Source organism: Blennius ocellaris (assembly GCF_963422515.1).
Source record: "Blennius ocellaris genome assembly, chromosome: 3".
NCBI lineage: Eukaryota > Metazoa > Chordata > Actinopteri > Blenniiformes > Blenniidae > Blennius > Blennius ocellaris.
The window spans coordinates 13838002-13860349 of record NC_137652.1 but is presented as its reverse complement, the minus strand read 5'-3'; the positions used below and the strand labels follow the sequence as shown (position 1 = coordinate 13860349).

At 40.3% G+C, this 22348-nt stretch overlaps 1 protein-coding gene across 2 annotated transcripts in view; it reads right to left on the bottom strand.

Moving 5' to 3' along the window:
- Positions 1–2116: 2116 nt before the first annotated feature.
- The window catches only part of ptprdb (protein tyrosine phosphatase receptor type Db), a 95815-nt gene continuing 75583 nt past the window's right edge, over positions 2117–22348 (bottom strand). For both annotated transcript variants that reach the window (XM_080520245.1, XM_080520246.1), the window contains 10 exons: positions 20384–20559; positions 16981–17100; positions 16195–16349; positions 14176–14461; positions 8999–9177; positions 8769–8895; positions 6939–7064; positions 6617–6771; positions 5697–5832; positions 2117–5606 (listed from right to left, as the gene is read on the bottom strand). In XM_080520245.1, coding sequence (XP_080376371.1) covers positions 5538–5606; positions 5697–5832; positions 6617–6771; positions 6939–7064; positions 8769–8895; positions 8999–9177; positions 14176–14461; positions 16195–16349; positions 16981–17100; positions 20384–20559 — 1529 coding nt within the window. In that variant the 3' untranslated portion in view covers positions 2117–5537. The remainder of the gene's footprint in view (positions 5607–5696; positions 5833–6616; positions 6772–6938; positions 7065–8768; positions 8896–8998; positions 9178–14175; positions 14462–16194; positions 16350–16980; positions 17101–20383; positions 20560–22348) is intronic.

Here is a 22348-nt window from a genome sequence, read left to right as displayed (position 1 = left end):
ATTGTTAAAGTGTATTGTATGGTCTGTAGGCCACATGTGGCCGGAACTAATCAGCCTGCATCGGGTCAGCAGGAAAATATTGATCATAACTTAGTGCATGAGGCATGTCATACTGGACATACACCAAGTTGGGAATTGTTACTCCATAAAACAAATCAGCTCATTGCTGAATGCGGAGTCGTCACCAAATAGATTTGGAAGTTCAAGTACTCATTCACTCATTTCAAAGTAAACTTGTGGTTAGTTGGTGGAGAATTCTGTTCAAATAGTGCAATTGAAATCATCATTATCAGACAACATATGCAGAGAAATGCAGTAGCTCAGGAAAAGCATGTGTTTTACTACATTTTAGAAACATTTGCTGACATTAAGTAGAATTTAGTTTGACTTATGAGCCGGCCCTCAAAAGAAGGCATCATTTGTCATAACCCCCCTCTACCCGGAATCATAATTGCCCACCGGCTCTCCACACTCTGACTTTGGCAGATTGAACATCACTGCTTTCTACTGGCTGACTGATGTTACGCATTGGTCTGTAATAAATTCTGGAGCAGACGTACATGTACGCAATGCTACACAGATCACAGTCATTTAACCACATTAGTGGATGAGTTACCCTGTAAATATACTTCTTAGTTTCACTTGTATTCACATGATCTAACATTTCAAACAAATCAAATCTCTTTGCTGTGACCAGGAAAACAAATAACACAAACTTTAATATCTTTAATGTTTCAGCCCCTGTATGACTTCAGCGACAGCGACATTACTCGACTTCAATCGCTCCTTTTTGCTGTGAATCTCCAAGTTTTCCCCACGCCTTGTTTTCAGTCACTCAGCTATGATGAAAAGACACATAGCATGCAAAAATCATTGACGCCATTAAATATTCAAGTGAGTTTGGTCTCAGATGTCGGGCGTCCTTAATTCACTGAGGAGAGACGCTTTCTCTCTTTCCATCTGCCTCAACAGCCTGACGACACAGAAGTGACGGATCTCGTATCCCAGCAACTTTTAAACCTCAGGAAATGTGTTTTCAGAAACAAGCAAAAAACACTTGTATTACTGTGAATGTTTAGTTTCTGTTGGAAAACATTTTGAGAGCGTTTCAAGTCCGATTCGAACATTCATTGTCAGCTACTGGTGAAAATTTTTGTAGTGTTGGAATTGATATTAACTTATCTCCACGACAACCGTTTCTGTCATAAAACGTTTTCTTGAGATTAATTTGAGTTTTACCGTTCAGTTTATTGTATTTATGAAGTTTTCTTCTCAGAAAGGAGGGAGCTTACCACACCTTTCGAAAATTTTTTTTTTTTTTTCAATATAAAGGCTACTATCGCTAATATCGAGTGGTAAATGTGTTTTTTCTATCCCATTTCAATTGTAATGATCATATCAGTTCAAACCACTGATACTATAGGCTTCCACGATACTGCAGCTCATTAATTCACAAAAGGAATATACATATGGGGCTTATCAGTGGGCTTATCAGTAACCGGAAAGTTGGAATTCTCTGAATTATGAGTTGGATAAATACACTTGAAATCTTATAAAAATTGGAACATTCATGCATACTTGAGACATTTGTTAAAAATGGTATGATGATATTTGTTAATGGTGGACTCTAATGAAGCTAGGTGAGTATGGTGAGACAAACAGATCTATTATCATGTTTGTATTATATATGGGGAAGAAAACTGTACTGGAAATCTTTTTGCTTTTTGTCTCATTGGTCAGTTCTTAGTATTATGCGAAGTCTCCCTACTTCAAAGTGGGATTTGTTCCAACTGGTACATTACTGAGCTCCATGAGTGCTATGCAAGTCCTGGTCAGAATAGCAATGAAAACATTACGCCGTATTTCATTCATAAGAACTTGATAGCTTCATTCAAACACTGGCTGAAATGCATGACCACCTAAAATCAATACAAATTTTGTCATTGGATTAGCTTGTCAGTGGATTGGTAAATTTTTTAAAATTTAATTTGATTAATAAAGTGTTTATTTTCATCATACCAGCAAGTGATATGCCCCCCCCCCCCTTCAAATTTAGATTCACTGTGCTTTTGCATCATTGAACAATCAAAGTGGTCACACTTTTTTCACTTGAGTTTATTCGTAACAAATGAAACTTGTGTCGATAAAGAACAGAAATCCATACAGACCTGTTTTTCAGTTTTCACACGCTCCGAGAACCAATGTAAGAAAATAAAAAGCACTTGTTGACCCGGAGCAGAAAACAAAACCGAAACAAAACCAAATAATAATAAAAAAAAAAAAAAAAAGTTTACATGTACAGACCAACTGGAGGTAACTGATCCAAATAACACACCATATTTTCATTTTTATACAATTTATAAACTCCAGTTTTATCCATCTACATGATACATTGGGGGTAAAATAGAAACACTTTTTTGTGAAACTTTTCTTTTGTGGTACAACAAATCCACAACGTGTAATATTGCACACACTGCTGTGCCATTAAACTGTGATTTCAGGTGCATCCTTTTATTATATCACTCTCTATAGCTGATAGATTTCTATTCACTCTTGACCTATAGCATTTATCAACTTATTCCTGTATTTGTTTATCTATTTAATAATGCATTTCAATTACTCTCTGTGTTCTGTGTTATTTACATATACACAACCTTGTGAGCTTTGCAGGGTCCATCATTACTGAGTTCAAGTAAGACTCCTTTTAGGGGGCGGGGCTATCGGAGATAATAGGATACTAGTATTAGTGCATAGTACAAAGAGAGAAAGTGCAAGTCTTCCCATAACAGGTGTGACCGAAGGGGCATCTCAAAAGTGGTACCATGCATACAAAAAAACGACAACAGGGTTACTGTAAGATGGTGGAAAACCGCCAATGATCCCTTCAATGATCAGCGTTAATGGAGATATATATATATATATATATATATATTTATATATATAAAAAATAAAAGATTACGCAGGTCGTGTGTCGTTGGAGACATAGCACCTGAACTCTTACTCAGCCTTTGCTGCTTGAAGAAAACAGACATAAATGTAGACACAGATGAGCGGTTTGATTCTTGGATGGAGGACTTCAGGTGGGATCCACACAACATCCTCAGTTGACTCATCTCCCACTCCGACTGACACAGAAAGACGCTGCTGTTCAGCTTTATATAGATTCCTACACAGCCGAGCGACTCTGAGCCAGTTCACAGTCTGCACCAAAGTCGGTAGTGTGGCCAAAACTTCGTGGCAGGCGAACTTAAGTCTCCAAGAGAAGAGTATATACACAAAGCTTGTGCAAGTGTCCTATGAAGTGAAGACGGAAACTTTTGCTGTCGACAATAATCAGACCATCCTGCTATCAACCCATTTTGAAGCCACGCTTTTGTCCGTAGCTGAGTCTTATGTAAGATAACACTTTTTTTTTTTTGTTTGTTTGTTATTAAAAGAGAAATGATAATACAGTCACTGGGTTTAAGATGATGAGTACAACTATTCAGCCGACATAATAGAGCCTTCCACTTGAAACTTTTCAGCCGAAAACCAAACGCACAAGATAATTTCACACACTGGAACGTAACGAAATCATATACGTACACAGACATTCAGTTCACGCGCACACGTACGAGCATACATACATAAAATACACCAAAAAAAACCTTGAAAGTAACATTATCAAAATAGGCGTGTAATATAAGGCACTAGAAATCTAAAATCAAAATACTTATTAGATGCTGTTTGAAATATGAGTTTGATCATTCGTTGGTTGCCGTGACGACATCATCTACTGGAGCTGTGACGTCATAACGGGTCGACGTCCGAAGAGGGCAGACGCTCCTTGGTCCTGGACATTAAACACGTGGCGGGAACCAAATCAAGTGTCACATCCTTGTGTCTGGAAAATGATGCTCCATCATCATCATCATCTTCATCATGACATATAACTGCAGTTAGTGACTTGACACAAAAATATATAATACATCTACTTATTGCACACTGAATCAGACGAGAGAAACGTCGAAGGTGAGCATTCCAGTGAGAAATTTGTCCTGTACTTCACCCTCGCTCCACATCCCACCCCCCTTTTTTTTCTACTTCCCTTTCTTCCTCCCTGCTCGAGGAAATCTTTGTGAAGCTTATTTGGACACATAAATACTTTTTTTTTCTCTTTTCTTTTCCTCTGTCATCTTTTGCTTTCTGTGCATACTCCGCACTTGTGTTCTATCTGGCTTTCTTCCAAACATACACAACAAACAAGTTGGCGGTATGATTCTGGGAACTTCCTGGTTGCAGCTGTGTTCATGTTGGGAACTGGGAACGTCGTCAGGTGACAGTAATGACGTTGAGAGTCCTGCGTGTGCATGCGAAACGTGTGAGTGTTGTTTTTCTTTAGTGATAAGAGTGGGCGAGTGACACTCTGTGACATTATTTTTTTTCATAGAATTGTGAACATTTTCCACAAGAGATTTGATTGTACAATTTTAAACAGTACAGTATTACTTAAAAATGGCTACAGCTCATTGGAATACACCGAACAAAATAAAAAATACAGATTCGCTGTTGTATGGTCAGTGGGGACAGAATCAACAGAAAAATCATCATCAAAAAACAGAACGTGCCATAAGGAATACCCAGGTTTTTCTTTGTTTTTAAAAAAAAAAAACCCAACAAAACAAAACAAAACAGAATACATATTTTTTTTTTTTTTCTAAAAAACTAAATTAATGTCTTAATTTGTGGTATGCATCTTGAACCGCTCTTAAACTTCCCTTATTTAAATCGTGAAGCATAAGGTTGAACTGGTGGTGCTTATTACTGTATGGTAGAAATAGAAATATCTTCTTTTTCATTCACAGGAAACGAAAGTCTGTTTCCAAAACAAAATAGAAAAAACAACAACCAAAAAACCCCCCCACTTCTTGGTGTCCTTTTTTTGGGATGTTTTCTTTGTCTTTTTAATACTGTGTGCTCTGTGTTTTCAGTCTCTTGTTGGCAATTCTCTGGTGCTCAAAAGTCCCAGTTCTTTCTTCCATTGAGATGGATTTTATAGACTCCTTCTATACAGTCATTGTGATAAAAAAACAAACAAACCAAAAAAAAATAAATCAAAATTTCTTGTGACAGAAAAATATTGTAGCTGGGTCCTGTATTTAGGTTGGTGATGCTACACGTGGTGGTCGAGGTGAGAGTTCTACACCCAAACAACGAAAAGCAATCTGGGTGCTCAACAAAAGCACTGAAACCAATAAAAATTATATATTTGATCAAGTATTCTGATTGGAACAGTGGTTGAAGTTGCTTCTTCAGACTGACCAATGGGTGTGTTTGGGCTGAGGGTGGAAGGAAACACCCTTGTCAAGCAGGTTGCTATGGCTCAGTTAGAGATGCTGTTTCTGGGTACGGGATAAGCCGATGGTCCCCCTTTCACTCTGCATGTGGTGGCAAAATCTTCAAATGCACATCGCAGCCATGCGTGCGTTTACTCAGGTTGTTCATGACCCGAATAAGTGCACTCAGTTGGGATGTGGCATGAGAGACGGCCACTGGCTTTATGTTGCATAGTGATCAAAGCTTCCCAGGTACTCCAGACTGGCTCGGTAGCAGAACTGGTACTGGTCCTGCGGGAGAGGAGGGACAAGAGTTCGGAGTCAGTGACAGGAGGATGACAGGCTGCAGCGAAACCAAATACCAACGGAGGGAAAGTTCACCTCTGTCTGAACGGTGGCAGGTCGCTGGGTGCGCAGCATCTTGACAGTCTGGAAGATGTCCACCACTCCCTCGTACCTCATCCTCTCCAGTACTATACTGAGGGTGATGAACACGCCGGTTCTTCCAACTCCAGCACTGTTGGCATACACACAGCAGTATGGTTAGAGTTGAATATGTCCCGAGATCCAGGAACACATGCAAAACTAATCCAACTAATTCTACATTCACAATCAAAGAAACACATTCCTCGTAGCTGCTTCAAAAAAAAAAAGAAAAGTCTACTTATTCAACGTTAAAAAGGAGGCAGATTCATCTATCAGGCTCCTATCTTCTGGAAACCAGTTTCAGTCCAGGACATACAGTCTATTCTTTTAACATCAGGCTTAATACTTTCCTGTTTGGAACAGCAAGGTTGTGATCTGAGCCTGCTACCTCCATCACATGTGCACTGAGTGGAATAGCTTCTCTGATGTCAACTTGTTTGTTGTCCTTTGTCCACTATCCCTCAACCCACATCCCTTTCAGCAGAAACTGCCACCTCTGAATGGGGATCTGCAGAAATGTCTTCCTGCTAAAATGGAGTTTCACGTTCTCGCTGTGTTCAACTATGTTTGCTCCAGTGGGATTTTTTTTTTTCCTCAGTAAAATTGCTCTATGACGACTATGTTGTTGTGGACAATATGTAAAGAAAAATGAAGGGAATCTTGACAACCATAGACATACAGATACAAAGTGCTTAGTGAAATATTAGAAGAGTTAATCAATCCATTGGATCTGGATGCCTAACCACACTTGCTCCGCATTGCTTCAACATCTATGTTCGACCAGTTCTTTACATGATTTGGTTGTATCATTCCTGCTTTTGTGCACAAGTCAGAAGACAGTTAAAAACAATTGAGTTATTTGTGAGGAGACTTGCCTGCAGTGAACAGTAATTGGACCATCCTGGCCAAATTGTTCTTTAGTTTTGTGCACCTGACCAATAAAATCAATGAACCCTTCCCCTGACTTTGGCACTCCTTGTTCCGGCCAATCAGTGAACTGGAACTGACGAACTGTCCGCGATTGGCCGTCCTGAAAGAAAGAAAGAAAGAAAAAAAGACAGAAGAAAGGTGTTTATTTTATTTCAATTTCTTTAATTGTTTTACAATCTAGAAATTGTTTGAAGCTGCACAGATGCAATTTCTTCTCTTTCATAGACATGAATGCATCCATCTCTCACCCACAGACTGATGACTCACCCTGGCATCAGTGACTTTGAACTCTCGGAGGATGTACTGGGGCATGTTGTACTCTGCCATGGGATCCACCACAAAGTACTGGTACCTGGCTGAGCGCTCTGCAGGCCAGTACTGATGGCATTTCTCCTGCAGACGACAGTAAAAAAGGATTTTCTTCAGCATCCTATGTCAAATTTAAAATATTCACTGTGTGAGAGGGGGTAACAATTTCGAGCTACTTCATCCCGAAAACGTCTCTGTAACTTACGAAATGTATTATTCATTTGAAGACAATCTTGTGTCAGAAGAAATACAATGCTCATAAAATATAACTCATATAGCTTTGTCACTGCGCTCAGCGAATCCTCGAGTCCTTCATGACGCGTAACGTTTATTACATTTAATTCATTATGTCCTTTTTGATGGATTCTCGTTCAAAGACAAATGATTAGCCATAAAACAGCCATATTCAACGACATATTTTTCAGTTTCGCACATCAAGAAGTAAGAGGCCATTGTTATTTACAGTTCAAATCCTCTCCTGATCCGAACTACAGCCAAGAAAAGGATACAGAGGTACCGTCTGTAGTCCAACATACTTTGCTTTTCCTGAAAATAACTATCGCAAACGGTTCTATATTATGTGAGAGAGAATATTATAGTAAATGCACAGATGAAATGAATACATAATTGAGAGCACATCACTTTGAATTGACGTATACAGACGGTTCTATAAAAATCGTGGCAAACCTCGAAGCAATTATTTCGTTCTGGTTTCAAAGAGTTTCATTGATTCTTCAGCTGAATTTTTCTTCATATCCTTTGCCCTTGCTTTCACATTTTCTCTGTGTGTTTTGGCACACAGTCAAGTTTGGAGATGTCAATACAGATAGCTAAACTAGATGTCAGCTTTGATCTCTGAAATTAGGGGATCAGCAAGCCCAAATGCCAGAACTATTAAGAGATTTACCTCCTGGTGGGGCAAATCCATACACATATGTATGACCTGCATGAAGTGTTCTGTCCACAAATCAGTGGATATTCCATATGTCCCTCCTCATGTTGAGTTTTTTTTTTTTTATCATTGCGGAGACAAAACCTTATAGTGATTAACACTACTTTAGCATCACACTATAGTAAAAGTTACAGTTAAGTTAGTTATAGACAGTTTCATTCTCTGCACTTGAGCTCATGAAACCACAGAGATCAGGACTTCACGAGTATGAAAACTTTAATTAACTTTGGAAAGGAAAAATGAGGAGTAGTACATTTTAAAATACATTAAAGTACATTTAAAACTTTCATGTTTTACAAATCACACCCACAATGTGTGTGTGTGTGTGTGTGTGTGTGTGTGTGTGTGTGTTCATCAGAAGTGGCAAACTGTGTCAGTTTTTCCTTTCAGCCTCGATCATGATTATGTTTCAGAGTTACAATGAAAGGTAACACTTATTAAAACTGATATAAATTATGCAGTTGGGTTTGTCTTGAGTCTGTTTTTTTTATTTTGTATTTTCTAGATAATTTAGATTCCGACTTAAAAACCATGGGACAATTAAAATCCTAAATTATAAAATTGTCAATGCCATGACACAATCATAAAATTGTGTCATGGCTAATGATAAATCTGGTGCATCCACATAAGCAAAAGCAATATTACAATTAAAACAGCCAGAATGTGTGTTGAATATTATATATATACATACATGTATGAGCTGGTGACCCTCCCCCCCAAACCACCATTATTAAGAAATAGTGTAGCAATAATGTTACATTTTTACTGATGTACTTGATTACAGTTCAGTATTCAGTTAATTATGTGAGTACTTTTACAAACTCAAGTACTCTTACCCGCCCCATTTCTCTCAGTTTGGTTAGCATGACCACTATAGTGGAGTTGTGCTCCCACAGCATCCTCCAGTAATCCTCTGTGGTCTCAGCCAGCGGGCCTTGGGTTGCTATATAGGCCTTCTGTTGCCTGCACACACAAACACATGGGTTAGTATTTATCACATCCCCAGTCAGATGGCGCTTGACAACATTTGAGAAAAAGACCGATGCTTGATTTGCTTTTCCATGACCTGTATCCATCAATGAAGCTGGCGTTGATATAGTCGGATCCCTCCACTCCTCTGATCGGCTGTAGACACACGCGCGTTGTCTCGTAGGGCATGATATTCACCAGTCGGTTCTTGAACTTGTTGCATGGCAGATTGGCACTCACGAACCGCGATGTGTGGGCCTTGGCACTGGCCAGACGCTGGAAGAAAAAAAGAAATCAACGGTTTTTAGTATTATTCAGGCTAACCTACAAAGAAACCTGTCAGGATTGTGAGATACGAAGCAGCATTGGTGGGACCGCATAGAGCAGACAGAGTAAAGGCGAAATATTTAACTTCTTTTTTGTTTGTATTTGGAGGCTTGATATGCAAGAGAAAAGCACATTTGAGGTATTAGATGGCAAATCCAATCTAATTTATCTCACTGAATGCCCTTCTTAACAAGTCTCTGTGCAGCGCAGAGACGGTTTTTGTGTTTGTATTTTCAAGGCACAGTGAAATCAATGACACTTTGTTCTGTCTCTTTTCTCAGTGACGCACACCACAACCAACCACAGGGTTTCTTTGGTCTTGTAGTTTGCGAGCTCAACATAAGTGTTCCTCCACATGAAAGGATTTTCTATGGACTGTTCTGAGGGTGAACGTATGACTTGAATTTACACTGGTAGCCATGCACTTTTGCAAAGGTTCAAATGGCTCATTTACAGATACAATTGCTGGCTGTCTGCTTCTCTCCATGGACTAACAATTTTGACATTTATGTAGCACCAGTACCTGCTTTATATTCAAAAGGGAAATAAACCCCTGCTTTTTTTGCAATAATAAACCTTTATGAGGAAGAAGAGGACTTAAAAAAAGCATTTAGATAGATTCAAGGAGGTAATTCAAATGTTTTTCACACAAGGCTTGGTTTTCCTCTGGTACACTGGACAAGTAAAATTAGAAAATCAGCTTGACTCTGCAGGCCTAAGGATATTTAGTCAGACATCTTCAATTGGATAAACAAAGCAGGGGCAAGGTTGGGGGGAAGCAGTGGTTAGGAATAGACGAGGGAATATAAAATGAAATAAAAGGAGGAAAGAGAAAATCAAGAGTCGGGGGCCAGAAAACCACAAGGCCCCACACTGTCTCAACACACATATGGGAACCGAAGTGGATTCTGCATCAGTGAAAAAACATAACAAATCCTGGAACACACACATTTCTATCGATACAAGCAGACAGGCAGACGTGAGCACATCGTGTACACTCTGTCTCACATTCGACCATTGGATGACACGGCTTGAAACGAAATACAGAACAAAAGGGGAGGGGCAAGACGAGAAACCGCAGACTCGGTGGGGAAACAATGGGGGCCCATGAACCGAGCCTCGACCGTCAGCAGCTACTGGAGCTCGCTGGGAGAAACAGCACTACCTTATTTTCTTACAGATGGGTTGAGCTGGAAAATCCCAGCAACCACAAGTCCACCAGTTCATTTGAGCATTGTAAAGTCAGTTTCCAGCATCAACAATAGTAATTCTTCGTGTCATTTGGTTTGAATTTGACTCGGTCTTATCAGTAAAGTCGGGTGAACCCAAAACTTCTCGTGGCTTTGATAGATGCCAATAATTTCACCATCTGTTAAGCTTGGATAAAACCAAGTCCTGTTGGCAAGCTCTCTGAACTCCACCAGTAAACTTTGCATGAAAGGAAACAAAAACACAATGTATTAACGGGGTGTTGGATTACTGAATGCCGCCAGACAATCTTCCCTCCTTGCCTTTCTCCCACACATGCTTTGACTTTTGAAATTTTATTTGAAGGATCTGATGCCACCCATCCATGAGAAATTCCATCCTTATGGATTTTTTTCCTCTATCTTTTGCTTGATGAAGGTGGAAAGTGTTGTTTCAGACGGTGCTCCGCAATGTCCCGTAAGCGTTCAAGTGAGATGAAATATGGCGACTCGGGCAACCCTGGCATATGTTTTACATCACTATAAGGCTGAGTAAACAATTCACAGAGCGTTAGGCTCATTGTCATTCAGCAGAGACCACCGCTATTAGGAGAGGAATGCTGGAGCAAAGGATGAAGGAGATTGCTTGGTGTCGTTTTGTGTTTGCTTTGCCCCCTGAGCATCTGAGCAGACTTAAGCCGTTCCAGGAAAAATCTTGAGCCATCTGCGTTCGGGGTATACCTCCACGGCTAAAAGTGATTCTCTTCTCACTCAGATGAACCAGACAGGTCTGCAGGGAAGTCATTTATCAGGAAGTAAATGTCACAGTACATAAAATTTACACAATCGAGATCAGGAATAATGCCAAGCAGTCAGTCAGTCAGCCAACCAACCAACCAACCAACAAACTAACCAACCAACCAGCCAATCAGCCAATCAGCCAACCCAATAATCCCATGTTATTTGCTTGTGTATTTCTGTGGACTCTTTTTTTACTGAAATGTTATAATGTGCACCTTTTGAGCTCACATTATGAGGTCATTCTGGTCTTCCAAACCAGAAGTAAAATCTTAGTAAAATCCAATAATCTCCTTCAAATCCTACCATCTACCCTGAATATGTGAAGCTCTCAGAGGGGGACGGATGCAGTAAGAAGCACTCACTGCAGCAGAAAACATGTTCAGCAGCTGTCAAGGTCAGAACTTTCTGATACGTCTATTTTGTATGTCCATGGGGGGCAATGCTCTTTGCAAGTATCTACTGAGGACCTTTTATTGGCTACATGGAAACATTTCTTCACTCAAGTTGTGATGAATGAAATCTGAAACATAGTTGAGATGCAAAGGGATTTTACTTGACTTTAGACATTAATTTTCTGACAAGTTTCCTCGTTTCATTTTAACACCAATATCTTTACTTTCTCCATGTTACATTGTCAAACCTCATAACTGGCTCATTGCCTGTTTCGGCCTCGAGGACGATGACTTGACATAAGAGATGAGGCTGCACAGAGAGGGAAAGTGAAGTGTTCAAAAAAGGTTTAATGCCAAGTATAAACACCAACAAAAGCTTAGAAAGTATTGCTCATTCTTATATTAATCACTTAAAAAAGCCATTCATAACAGACTTCTCACTCATATCTTTATCAACTGTTTAAATCGATTTCACAGCTTTTAACTTGGGACTTATTAATCTTCACAATGTTATGTGTTATTTCAATTTCTAAAAGATTTCAAATAAGAGTTTTAAAAGAGTGATTTATATGAAGACCATTAAATTAATTGCCTTATTTTTGTAATTTGCAAAAATATATTTCATTAGTGCCTTGAATGTCTCTATACTAATGTCCAAGTTGAATTATGCCCTGTGAAACATTCAACCCTTTATCGACAACTGGCAAAGCTGATTTTCTTCTCGTCAGTTCATCTGATTGATTGGTACAATATGAAAATATCATGAATTAACTGAAAAACTGGTCTTGAGCAAAACATTGAACCCATAAAACCATTATGCTTGAGTTCATGCTTTGATATATTCTCAATGCTGCAAGTAAATGGTACATGGAGTTCACTTATATAGCACTTTTCAGTCACTTAAGCGGTACTCTAAATGCTTCACACTATTAATCACATTTATCCATTCACACATCACCGTCAAAGTCTCTTGCTCAAGGACACTTCAAGATGTGGAGATGTGGAACTGAACCTGCAACCTTTCAGTTGAGAGACAACCTGCACTACTAACCGAGCCACAGTCACCCAAGACAGGTGTATTTATGGTAAATAAATGAATACATCATATAGTAGAACAGAGAACTTTGATCGCATTTCACTGAGCTTTTAAAGAAACCCAATGAGAAATCTATCAAATTACTTTAAAATAGACTTGACAGCTATAAATGTGAACTGTGTGTGTATTTATTTATCAGTATAATATTTTCCACTGGATTTGATCATGTGTGAATGACACATCAGAATTAACCCTGACCTGATATGAGACAAAGTCAGTTGTTGCAGCACAAACAATCCCAAAATAAGTCCTCAAAGTCCTAAAATCCCTTTTAATTTTTGCTTTGATACTTCAGTATCTTTCAGAATATGCTTCACAGAAATCTGTACTTAAGAAATCAATGCCACTACTTTTATCACCACTGATGAGTTGAAACAACATTTAAATGTTTACAAAAGACCAGTGAATGAAGTGTTACTTGACAGCACCGCAGCAGAAACCAAATGGTCTTGAGGTGAAACTGTTGTATATTTAATTGACATCTGAGTCACGGTTTTACAAAATAGAAGTTACTCTCAAGTGGGTTTTCATTCATCATTCCACTATACTTAAATGATTGATTTGGTTTTTAAGGTCAGGGAACAAAATCTCACGTGCTTTGAGCTGGGGTTTTTTCTGGCACATTTTGCACTTAAATCAAGCCTTGAAGTACACAATACTGTACAACTAAGATAAAATGTACATTTGAACTTAAGCACTATAACGCAGAAGCTTCTGTTACATTTACACGCTAGAAATAAAACCATCACTCAACTGTGTAAATTTACAGATTCATACCGACCTTGTGATTTTGATCTCATCCACTTCACTTTATATAATATTAGTTGTTCATGGTTTCAGGTTGTATTTTTTTGTCTTACTTATTATTATTGATTATTTCTTTTTAAAATATTAATATTATTCATACTAATACTACTACGACTACTAATATCAATAAAAGATGATATTGACATGCCATTCTTTACAACGCATTACATACAAGGAGATGAGGAAAGGTAACAGTCATGGGTGGAAAGAGAATTACTTAAAGTAACAATTGAGTTCGCAGAACCATTATATAATTAATACATGAAAAAGTAAAGAGACTTTCGTGAATTTGAAATTGTAACTTAAAACATCACCTCTGGGATTTATAGTTTAAATTTTCTGTTAACCATTTATATTTGTTACATGAACAAAACATTTAGTTGGAGAAAACATCAGTCATTGTATCCAGTTCAATATATCTAACCAGCCACTGACTACCTAAAAAACCAACCATGGGATGCTTTTTTTTTAATATAGTGTATATAGCCAACTCCTAAAGCCCACGTTTGACCTTCTATGTGGCGAAAAACATCACTCTCTCTAACAGAGATCACTGAAGTGTTACATTATCACCATTAATCACTTCTGTGAGTCATCTTAAATCAGAAGGTTTTTTTTTCTTTTTCCCCCCACAGCCTGCAGTTGTACAGTGACGAGTCCTCACCTTGAACTCCAGCTCCATGCCAGTGACATTTTCCCCGGGTTCGATCTGCGTGAGCCTCTGGATGTAGGAGTACAGGTTCCTGGCGGGGACCTCCGTGTTTCCACAGGTCACGCCCTCCAGCAGCGCGTCGTGAATGAAGATGTACTGGTCCTCTGTCTGGACCATGTAGTTCCTCTGGGAGCGCATCAGCGTGACGTGGCCGTAGATGTCGATGGTTTTCTCGTGCTTGATCCGCTCCGTCATGGCGTCGATGACAATGAAACAGCCGGTGCGGCCCACTCCAGCACTGAGGCAAAACAGCAGAGAGGGAAAAATGGTCGGAGGAACAGATGGTGATGTGTTTTTGTTTTTTCTTCACATAACTCGGAATATGAACAATAATTTTCCTGAGTGTGTGCCGTGTCTTAACACCTGGTGCAAATCTGGCCCTGCAAGGCTCCCAACATACTGCGCTTGAATCAACTAAGCATCACAAAGATGCCAGCCAGCAATATTTCCAACAAAGGACGTAAAAATTGACATCAGCGATGAGTCAGCATGGCCGTCTCACCCGCATTAGGAAGATATCCTCCCTATCGACACACAATCCAGAAATATAATACATTTAGCTGCCCACCCAAACACTTCACATTCTTGCTGTGCTTGTACCTAAATGGTGAGACACCCTGACCAAGCAAGTTTGTGCAAGTGGATTTAAAATTCTTTACATGGTTAAATTAATATCAGTGTGTATGTGTGCATGCGTGTACGTGTGTGTGTTGCTCAGGTGGAATGAGATTCGCTCCATTGTCTGATACAGGGGTTGGTTGATATGTTAAGGAAAATTTTGATGAAGTCACGCTGGGATAATTAAATTTGACAGATAATCCTGTTATATACTCCATCTGACTGCTACGGGAGATTAGGAAGAGCTGCGCTCCTGCCAACCTCCTCCGACACCTCCCGCCCTCATCTCTCTGCCTCTTTATCTTCCCTTTAAGCACCCCTCCAATTCTCTCGCACCAGCCCCGTCACTTTTTCACTCTCACATTTGTACATTTTCAGACTCCATTTTCCCGCTTTTCTTTAATTCATCATTTTCATTCACCACGTCCTGGATTTGACCTCACCTTCTCTCTCATTCTGCGCATATCTCCTCCCTTAACTCCCAGTCCCTCGCCAGCACTTCCTCTCAATCATTGTCTCAATCCCCTCTTTCTTCCCAATCCTGTCTTCCTCCTCAGCTATACCTCACTAATTCCTCCTCCCGAGAGCTCCTGCTCCATATTCTAAGTGCTACCCTCTATCTTCTTCTGTCCTTCACTTGCCGCTGAGAGCAAATAGCAGCTTCGCTTCAGAGCTGGAGCTCAGCACTGTGCCAAGACTGTAATGACAAGTTTCCAGAACCATTCTCCATCCAACACACGAGCCTCCTGCTGTTCAGACAGCAGTTCATTTGAATATAAACTTGTGAACCCAGAACTACCACTACCATAAACGCTAAATTGTCAACTGTGAAGGCTAATTATGGAAAACAGAGTTAGCATGGTGGCCGGCGTTGTTGTAAAAAGCTTAGAGATGATGGAAGTCGTTATGGCAGGAATGTGGGTGTAGAAGCCAGTGAGGATGGTTTGGGGTTTGCATAATGGCAGGTCAGTACTTTTTCAGTTCAGGCCCCCTCGGTGATTGTAGATGAGTACCCCTGGACTGTAGTTTGATTTTTACAGACTTCCAGGATTTTGAAAATTATGTTGCCATAAAACACAAAATAACACATAAGTGCTTCACTGCTAAAGCACACTCATAGTCAAGGGCCTCTTTGAGTTTCTTTTTGGTAATTTTTGGAATTACTCCGGTTGAGTGATTACGTTTCTCTGGCCCTTCCCCATTATCGTAACCATCCCATTACCACAACCTTTGCCTTAATCCAAGTTTAATCTTAGCTTTAAAATTAGCTTGACATACAAAAATGTTGAGGGGCCCTGCATTTTTGGAATCTGCCCCCAAACACACCCATGCACACAGACATCACAGCTTTACCTGCAATGGACCACCATGGGTCCTGCATCAGGAGGATTACAGGCCTTGACTCTGCGGAGGAAGGCCAGGAAGGGGGTGGGGTGTTCAGGCACCCCGTGGTCCGGCCAGGCTGTGAACTGGAAGTGACGGACCTCACGTTTCTCATTGGAGCCGCTCTGGATCAGCAGACGGAGAAGAGAGTTTAAAGTGAAACTGTGATTAGAATGTACCTCTTTTTTTTTTTTTACTTCTAAGAAATTCCATCAAAAACTAAAGCGATGTCAGCTTATCTCCCGACACTTTCTGACCTCTCTGCCCAAGCTGTGGGACTCAGCTCCATCCTCTACTTAAGATTTGAACTTTAAGAGGCCAGCAAGTCGTTTCAAACAGTTAATTCCTTTAAAAAAAAAAAAGGAGGTGGGTACTGCAGCCTGTTTCAAATATCACTCAGGCAGAGGAAAAGGTGCATTTGTTGAGGAATATATTTGTTGATAAACAACTGATTTTAATTATCAAAGGGTGCTTACTTATGAGGACAGACACTTATGGTTTATTGATCCTGACAGGTGAGACGAAGATCGATCAAAAAAAGCTTTTTGAATTGAACTATGAGGAATATTATGTAACACACATCGATATTTCACAAGGACAACTTAAAAGAGAAGAAAAAAAACAAACAATAAAGCAACTGTTTCTTCATGTAAAAGTGTAACAGGAGTGAATTCCTAATACATGAACATGTGTAAATATTTAAAGAGATCGATTCCTACAGGACTCCATTACATGCCACCACACAGAAAATGTTACCTTGTAAAGAGCGAAGGTCCTGACAGAGTATGTGGCCAGCTCCACTGTGTCCAGCAGAGTGACCTGGATGAGGCCGTAGGTCTCCGTGCCACGCGTTGGCCAGTACTGATCGCATTTCACCTACGAGGGACAAGAGAGGGGGGGGGGGACACTGTGAGAGCTGCTGAGCTGCTTGATTGAAAAGAGAGAAGGGAAAAAGAGAAGAAAGGGCTCGAGTGTGTACAAGTGCAAGAATAGAGCGGCTAAAAGAGTCAGTGTTGAAGCAAATCAGTGAGAGGATTTGATAAATTCAGTTTGTAAAAAATAAAAAAATGTGCGTATGAGAAGGGAAAGTGTGTGGAGTGAAGATCATTAGAAAAAAAGAATGTATAGATATAGATCCTGAAAGATTATTGCCATAGGTTGGCGGGCTCACTGGGATTCACCCCAGTGCTCTGAGAAGTCATTTGATACCTGGAAATTCACCAATCACATGTTCGATACTGTCCATTGCCCTTTATTTCTACCTCCAGAATCCCGACAAAACTACTCCCACAGCACACCAAATCCCAGCGTCCCCGAACCCACAAAACACAGAGAATTCCCCCCGTATAGGGTGGTCATATTTGTAGTTCTTCAGCTCAGCCTTGGAGACCACATCGGAGAGAGGGAAAAGTCCCGGAGGAGATGAAAAGGGGGAGGAGGGCCTTGGCAGAATCAGGCCAAACCAAACGTTATGTGCTGATCCCTCCAGTCCTCACATCAAAGACAGCAGGGAGCTCAGCTCAGCTTGCTCTGCATTCCGCTGCTCCAGACTGGGGATTATGCGTTTTGGCCCGATACGTTCGAGCTGTAATTACAGCTTTTCAACTGTTGTTTTCCCACCAGACCTTGAGACACTACAGGGATGGGAATGACTGTCCGTGTAGGGGGGCTTCACACCGCCAGACACTAAACAGGATCGCAGAAAAGACTTGGTGTGAACACTATATTATCCATTGATTTATGGAGTAACAGCGTAATTGTACCCTGCTACTGTGTGGCTTGATTGGTGGTAAAAGGAAGGATACTGGCAAGATTCCCACAGTGGGACCATCGGTGATCATCTGCGTTGTTAATGCATAAACACATAATATCATGATTTTGAGAGGCGTTAAATGAGATTAAATCATTTTCCAACAAGCAGCCCACTACTCCCCTCAAACAGTACACAGAGAGGTGGTGGCCCGATAATAAAAGGCTAAGTATGCTCAAATTAAATGCTATCGTTGCATAATGCTGGAAGCGTTTTATTGAATTTACAGGATTTCAAGCTAAATGGGCATTTCCAAACTTAAAGACTGAGTTTACAGGATCCAAGCAGTCAACCACGCTGCAGGATTTTAGTTGTTGGGATTCTGTGGCACACATAAAAGATTCAGACAATGCCTCATAATTTTGTGGTCAGGAAGTTAAAAAAAATAACCTTCTTTTAAGATTATATGCTATAATACAGTGTCACAAGACAGGAAAGGAGAAAAACAGTTGTGGGTGTGATCATGCAAACTGTAGACAGTAATGTGCACTGTTTCTGAACTCCAGCGGTTGCAATAAAACCCAGACCGAGTTAACTGTGAGAGCCTTGTGGTGAGTTGAAAACAATTCTGCATTCTCACTCAATGCACTGGCTATTGCTCAAAAAAACAGGGAAACAGCAGAAGGAAAGGACACGGAACAGAGAAAAAAGGGTAAAGAGAAAACCATGTGAAGTGAGGTTGCATTTAAAAGGGGATTAGCAAAGGAGAGAAAGAGAGGTCTTGCCTTAGAGAAGAAATAAGAGGGCATCTGAGGGTCAAACAGACACAACAGAGACAGTTGGAAAAAGTGGAAAAGGAAACAAGAGTTTTAACACAAGGCACAGGTTAGTAGGAAAAGAAGCACAGAAGGGAAGAAAGGATCATTTTCTGGAAAAAGGGCTCTGGACATAATTGGTTAGCACTTAATCGTGATTCATACCTCAAGCCATTCTTGCTCATTTTATTCAGACATGACAATCTCATTACACTGGATTTTTACTCAACCGCATATTCTGTTAACAACAGCGAAATGCCTTGAAGCCAAATGATTTTCTAATTCATTACCTACCCCAATTTGGCTGTACTTGTAATCCACCCTCCCCCGGTCTCTGTCACTGATCTTTTCTAATTTACTGTATTCTATCATGATCTGTTACAAGCAACCGTCTGCTGTTACCTGCTGCTGCTTTTAGTTCGGCCATCACAAACAAGTGGAGTGCCTTTTGATGATTTCTTCGCAGTATTTTTGAATGTATGGAACATCCCATCTTCCTCGACTTCAGCGTGCTTTATGCAGGTGTAAACATCTTATGAAACAGCAATATTTCATTGTGAGCAACTTGTACTCTCTTGTCCTGTTTTGACTTATGCTCATTAGCCAAACATAAGGTGTTTGTGAAGCCTTTTCAGTCTTTTATCAGAATCAGCCCTGTAGCAATCAGATCAAATTTCTAATCACATGTGCAATTTACAGTCTGTTTAACTCTTGCGCGATTTTCCAAAGGGACACTTCAAACATTTTCAAGTCTCAGAGAAGTTAAATGCAGAAATAGTGCACTGATGTGCCAGAAAACTGAAGACAATGAGAATCAATGAGAAACATCTGTCAGTCTGTAAACAAAACACAATGTGCATTTTTGCTAAAACTATTTACTGCTGACCGCAACGTCTATAAATTGCATGCTTGGCCACTTTCCAAACTGTAGAAGTTTCTCTGGAACAAATGAGTCCCTGTGCTGAGTAAACACTTAACTTAGTAAACAAGTTGGTGACATTTTAAATCATCAGCATTAAAAAGTCATCAAGTGTTTTCGTTCATTATTTTGTTGTGAAGTTGACCCCTCACGACTAAATCTTTCCCCATTTCATCCCAATGTGACATAATATCACACCATTTTTTATCTGCTCAGCTACACCAGAGATGGACAAGCAGTGGCATGTGGACCACATGCGGTAGACATTTTAACTAGACATTAATTGTAATTACTCTATAACCACTGTATTATTAGATCAAATTCATTATGTTGCTTCTTTTCATTAAATCACTAGCAATATATCCTAGATTTCTATGGTATAATTGTTTGGAAATTATTTGGCCAATGTTGTATGTTCAAACCAACCGACTCCTGATTTATATTATTAATTTCCATGTTGCTTGCATTGTGTTGTGTTGTGTGCTTCCCTGTTCTACATTGCATTGATATGTATCTTTTCACATTTGATGCCACAATCTGATTCATACCGTCTCCTTAATAAACACATTCCCTTTTTAATTTTTCACCAATAAAGATAGCTCACTATAGTGGTCCTACCTCATCTTTTCTGCCCAATAACGTATTCTCCATCTCAGTTCAAGCCCATTTGCTTACCCGTGACTTCTCCTCCAGCTTGGTCATCATGATGATGTTGGCTGTGTGCTGCTCCCAGACCATCCTCCAGAAGTCCCCAAACGTCTCGGGGAGGGAGCCCTGAGTGGCAATGTACGCATTCTGACGGCGGTAGCCATCAATATAGTTAGCGTTCATGTAGTCACTGCCTGGTACGCCTGCAAAAAAACCAACAAAAAAACAAACCATGAAGGGAAAGTGAAAGCAAGATGTGCGCAAGGTGAGGAGACTGAAGAACGATGAGGTGAAGCAGGACGGAAAGGGAAGGACAAACCGAGAGAAATGATGGATGAAAAAGATGCAACTAGTCTTGAATTACTGCCTTCTCTCAGGTCTGTCTGCTGCACCGTGTGCATGATGAATGACACTGATCACGCAGGCACGCATGCACACACTCACACACACACACACTTCTTGCCCATGTAATTTTCTTAGCAGATGAAGCTGATTCTTATTGTGTTTCATGTTGAAATAATCTATTTGGTTTATTTAAAGTCTACGGCTATGAAAGCTGGTTTATGTCCAAGTAATAAAGGGGTGAGGATCATTTGAGGTCATGGAAGGCAGATTAATGTTTTCACAGGACCCAGCGTCCTTTGGTGTTGGATTGTTCAGCCGTCTTGTTTTATAATACATGCTAAGACGATCATGGGCCTAATCTGAGGATACTCTGGATGTGTCGCTTTGAATGGCAACATGACTGTAAGGCCCTCCATGTGTAAGACTCGGCTGACACTGCCTGTCCTGCAAGGGATTGTGTGCATGCGTGTCAATGCGAGAGAGAGAGAGAGAGAGAGAGAGAGAGAGAGAGAGAGAGAGAGAGAGAGAGAGAGAGAGAGAGAGAGAGAGAGAGAGAGAGAGAGAGAGAGAGAGAGAGAGAGAGAGAGAGAGAGAGAGAGAGAGAGAGAGAGAGAGAGAGAGAGAGAGAGAGAGAGAGAGAGAGAGAGAGAGAGAGAGAGGGGGAAAGACCTGTGTGTTTGATTTAGGATCAGGCCTGCTCATCTAGGGCCTAATACCATAATCCCAAAAATCACTGAGTCACAGCTCAAACATGCACACATGCACTAAAACACCGAAGTACACACAGGCGCACGCTTTGGACGTGCATGCGCACATTCAGCTGTGACCCGATTTTGCCGAAGTGGGGCACAAAACTCCTTTTGACTCTTTTGATAACAGTTTACAGTCTGAAATGATGGGAGTCACTGACCACACGGCAGCTGCATTTTAACTGCAGGAACTTTCCTCAAGTACTCTGAACCATCACAGGAACTTTGGCATTTCGACCTCTGCAGACAGGATCCAAATTTAATTCCTGGTTATTTTTCCCTTCTTAAGAAGTCCCCCATTTTGTCGGGAGTATTATCGAAGGGTCAGGAACTTTGGGTGTGGCGTGACTAGTTGCTGCATCTTATCTTGACATTGTGCTTTGATCGAATGGAGGGCTTGAACTTAACTGGATCAACTTGTGTCTTTTTCAGTATTGTCAAAATGACCCCATTCCCAATGCATCAAAGAATGCGTCAAAAACGGCCCACATTGAACCTCCATGTTAGAAATCCATCCTTCCTATGTATCGCTAATGTGGTATAGTTGTATGACTTTGGTCTTCTCCTTCTTCTCTCCATCCCAAATGGTGAAGTGCTGCAATTGCATGAACAGAGCCCCTGAAACTAAATGTTCTTTAAAAAGATATTTTTGGTCAAAATCCAGTTTGAAATGTGGCTCTGATACTGGAACCCTAAAAGTCACAGCTCAAACATGTGCAAGAACCATAACGAGGATCTGACGCTGTCTAATTGGGATAGAAAACTGCTCTTTAAATGTTATAATAACAGTTAAATGCTTTGAGAAAAATAGCTAATGACCAAACAATGTAGTTTTGACGAGAAGAAACTCCTGTTGAATGCTTGTTTTATAAGCAGTCCCATATTGCTGTATAACCTC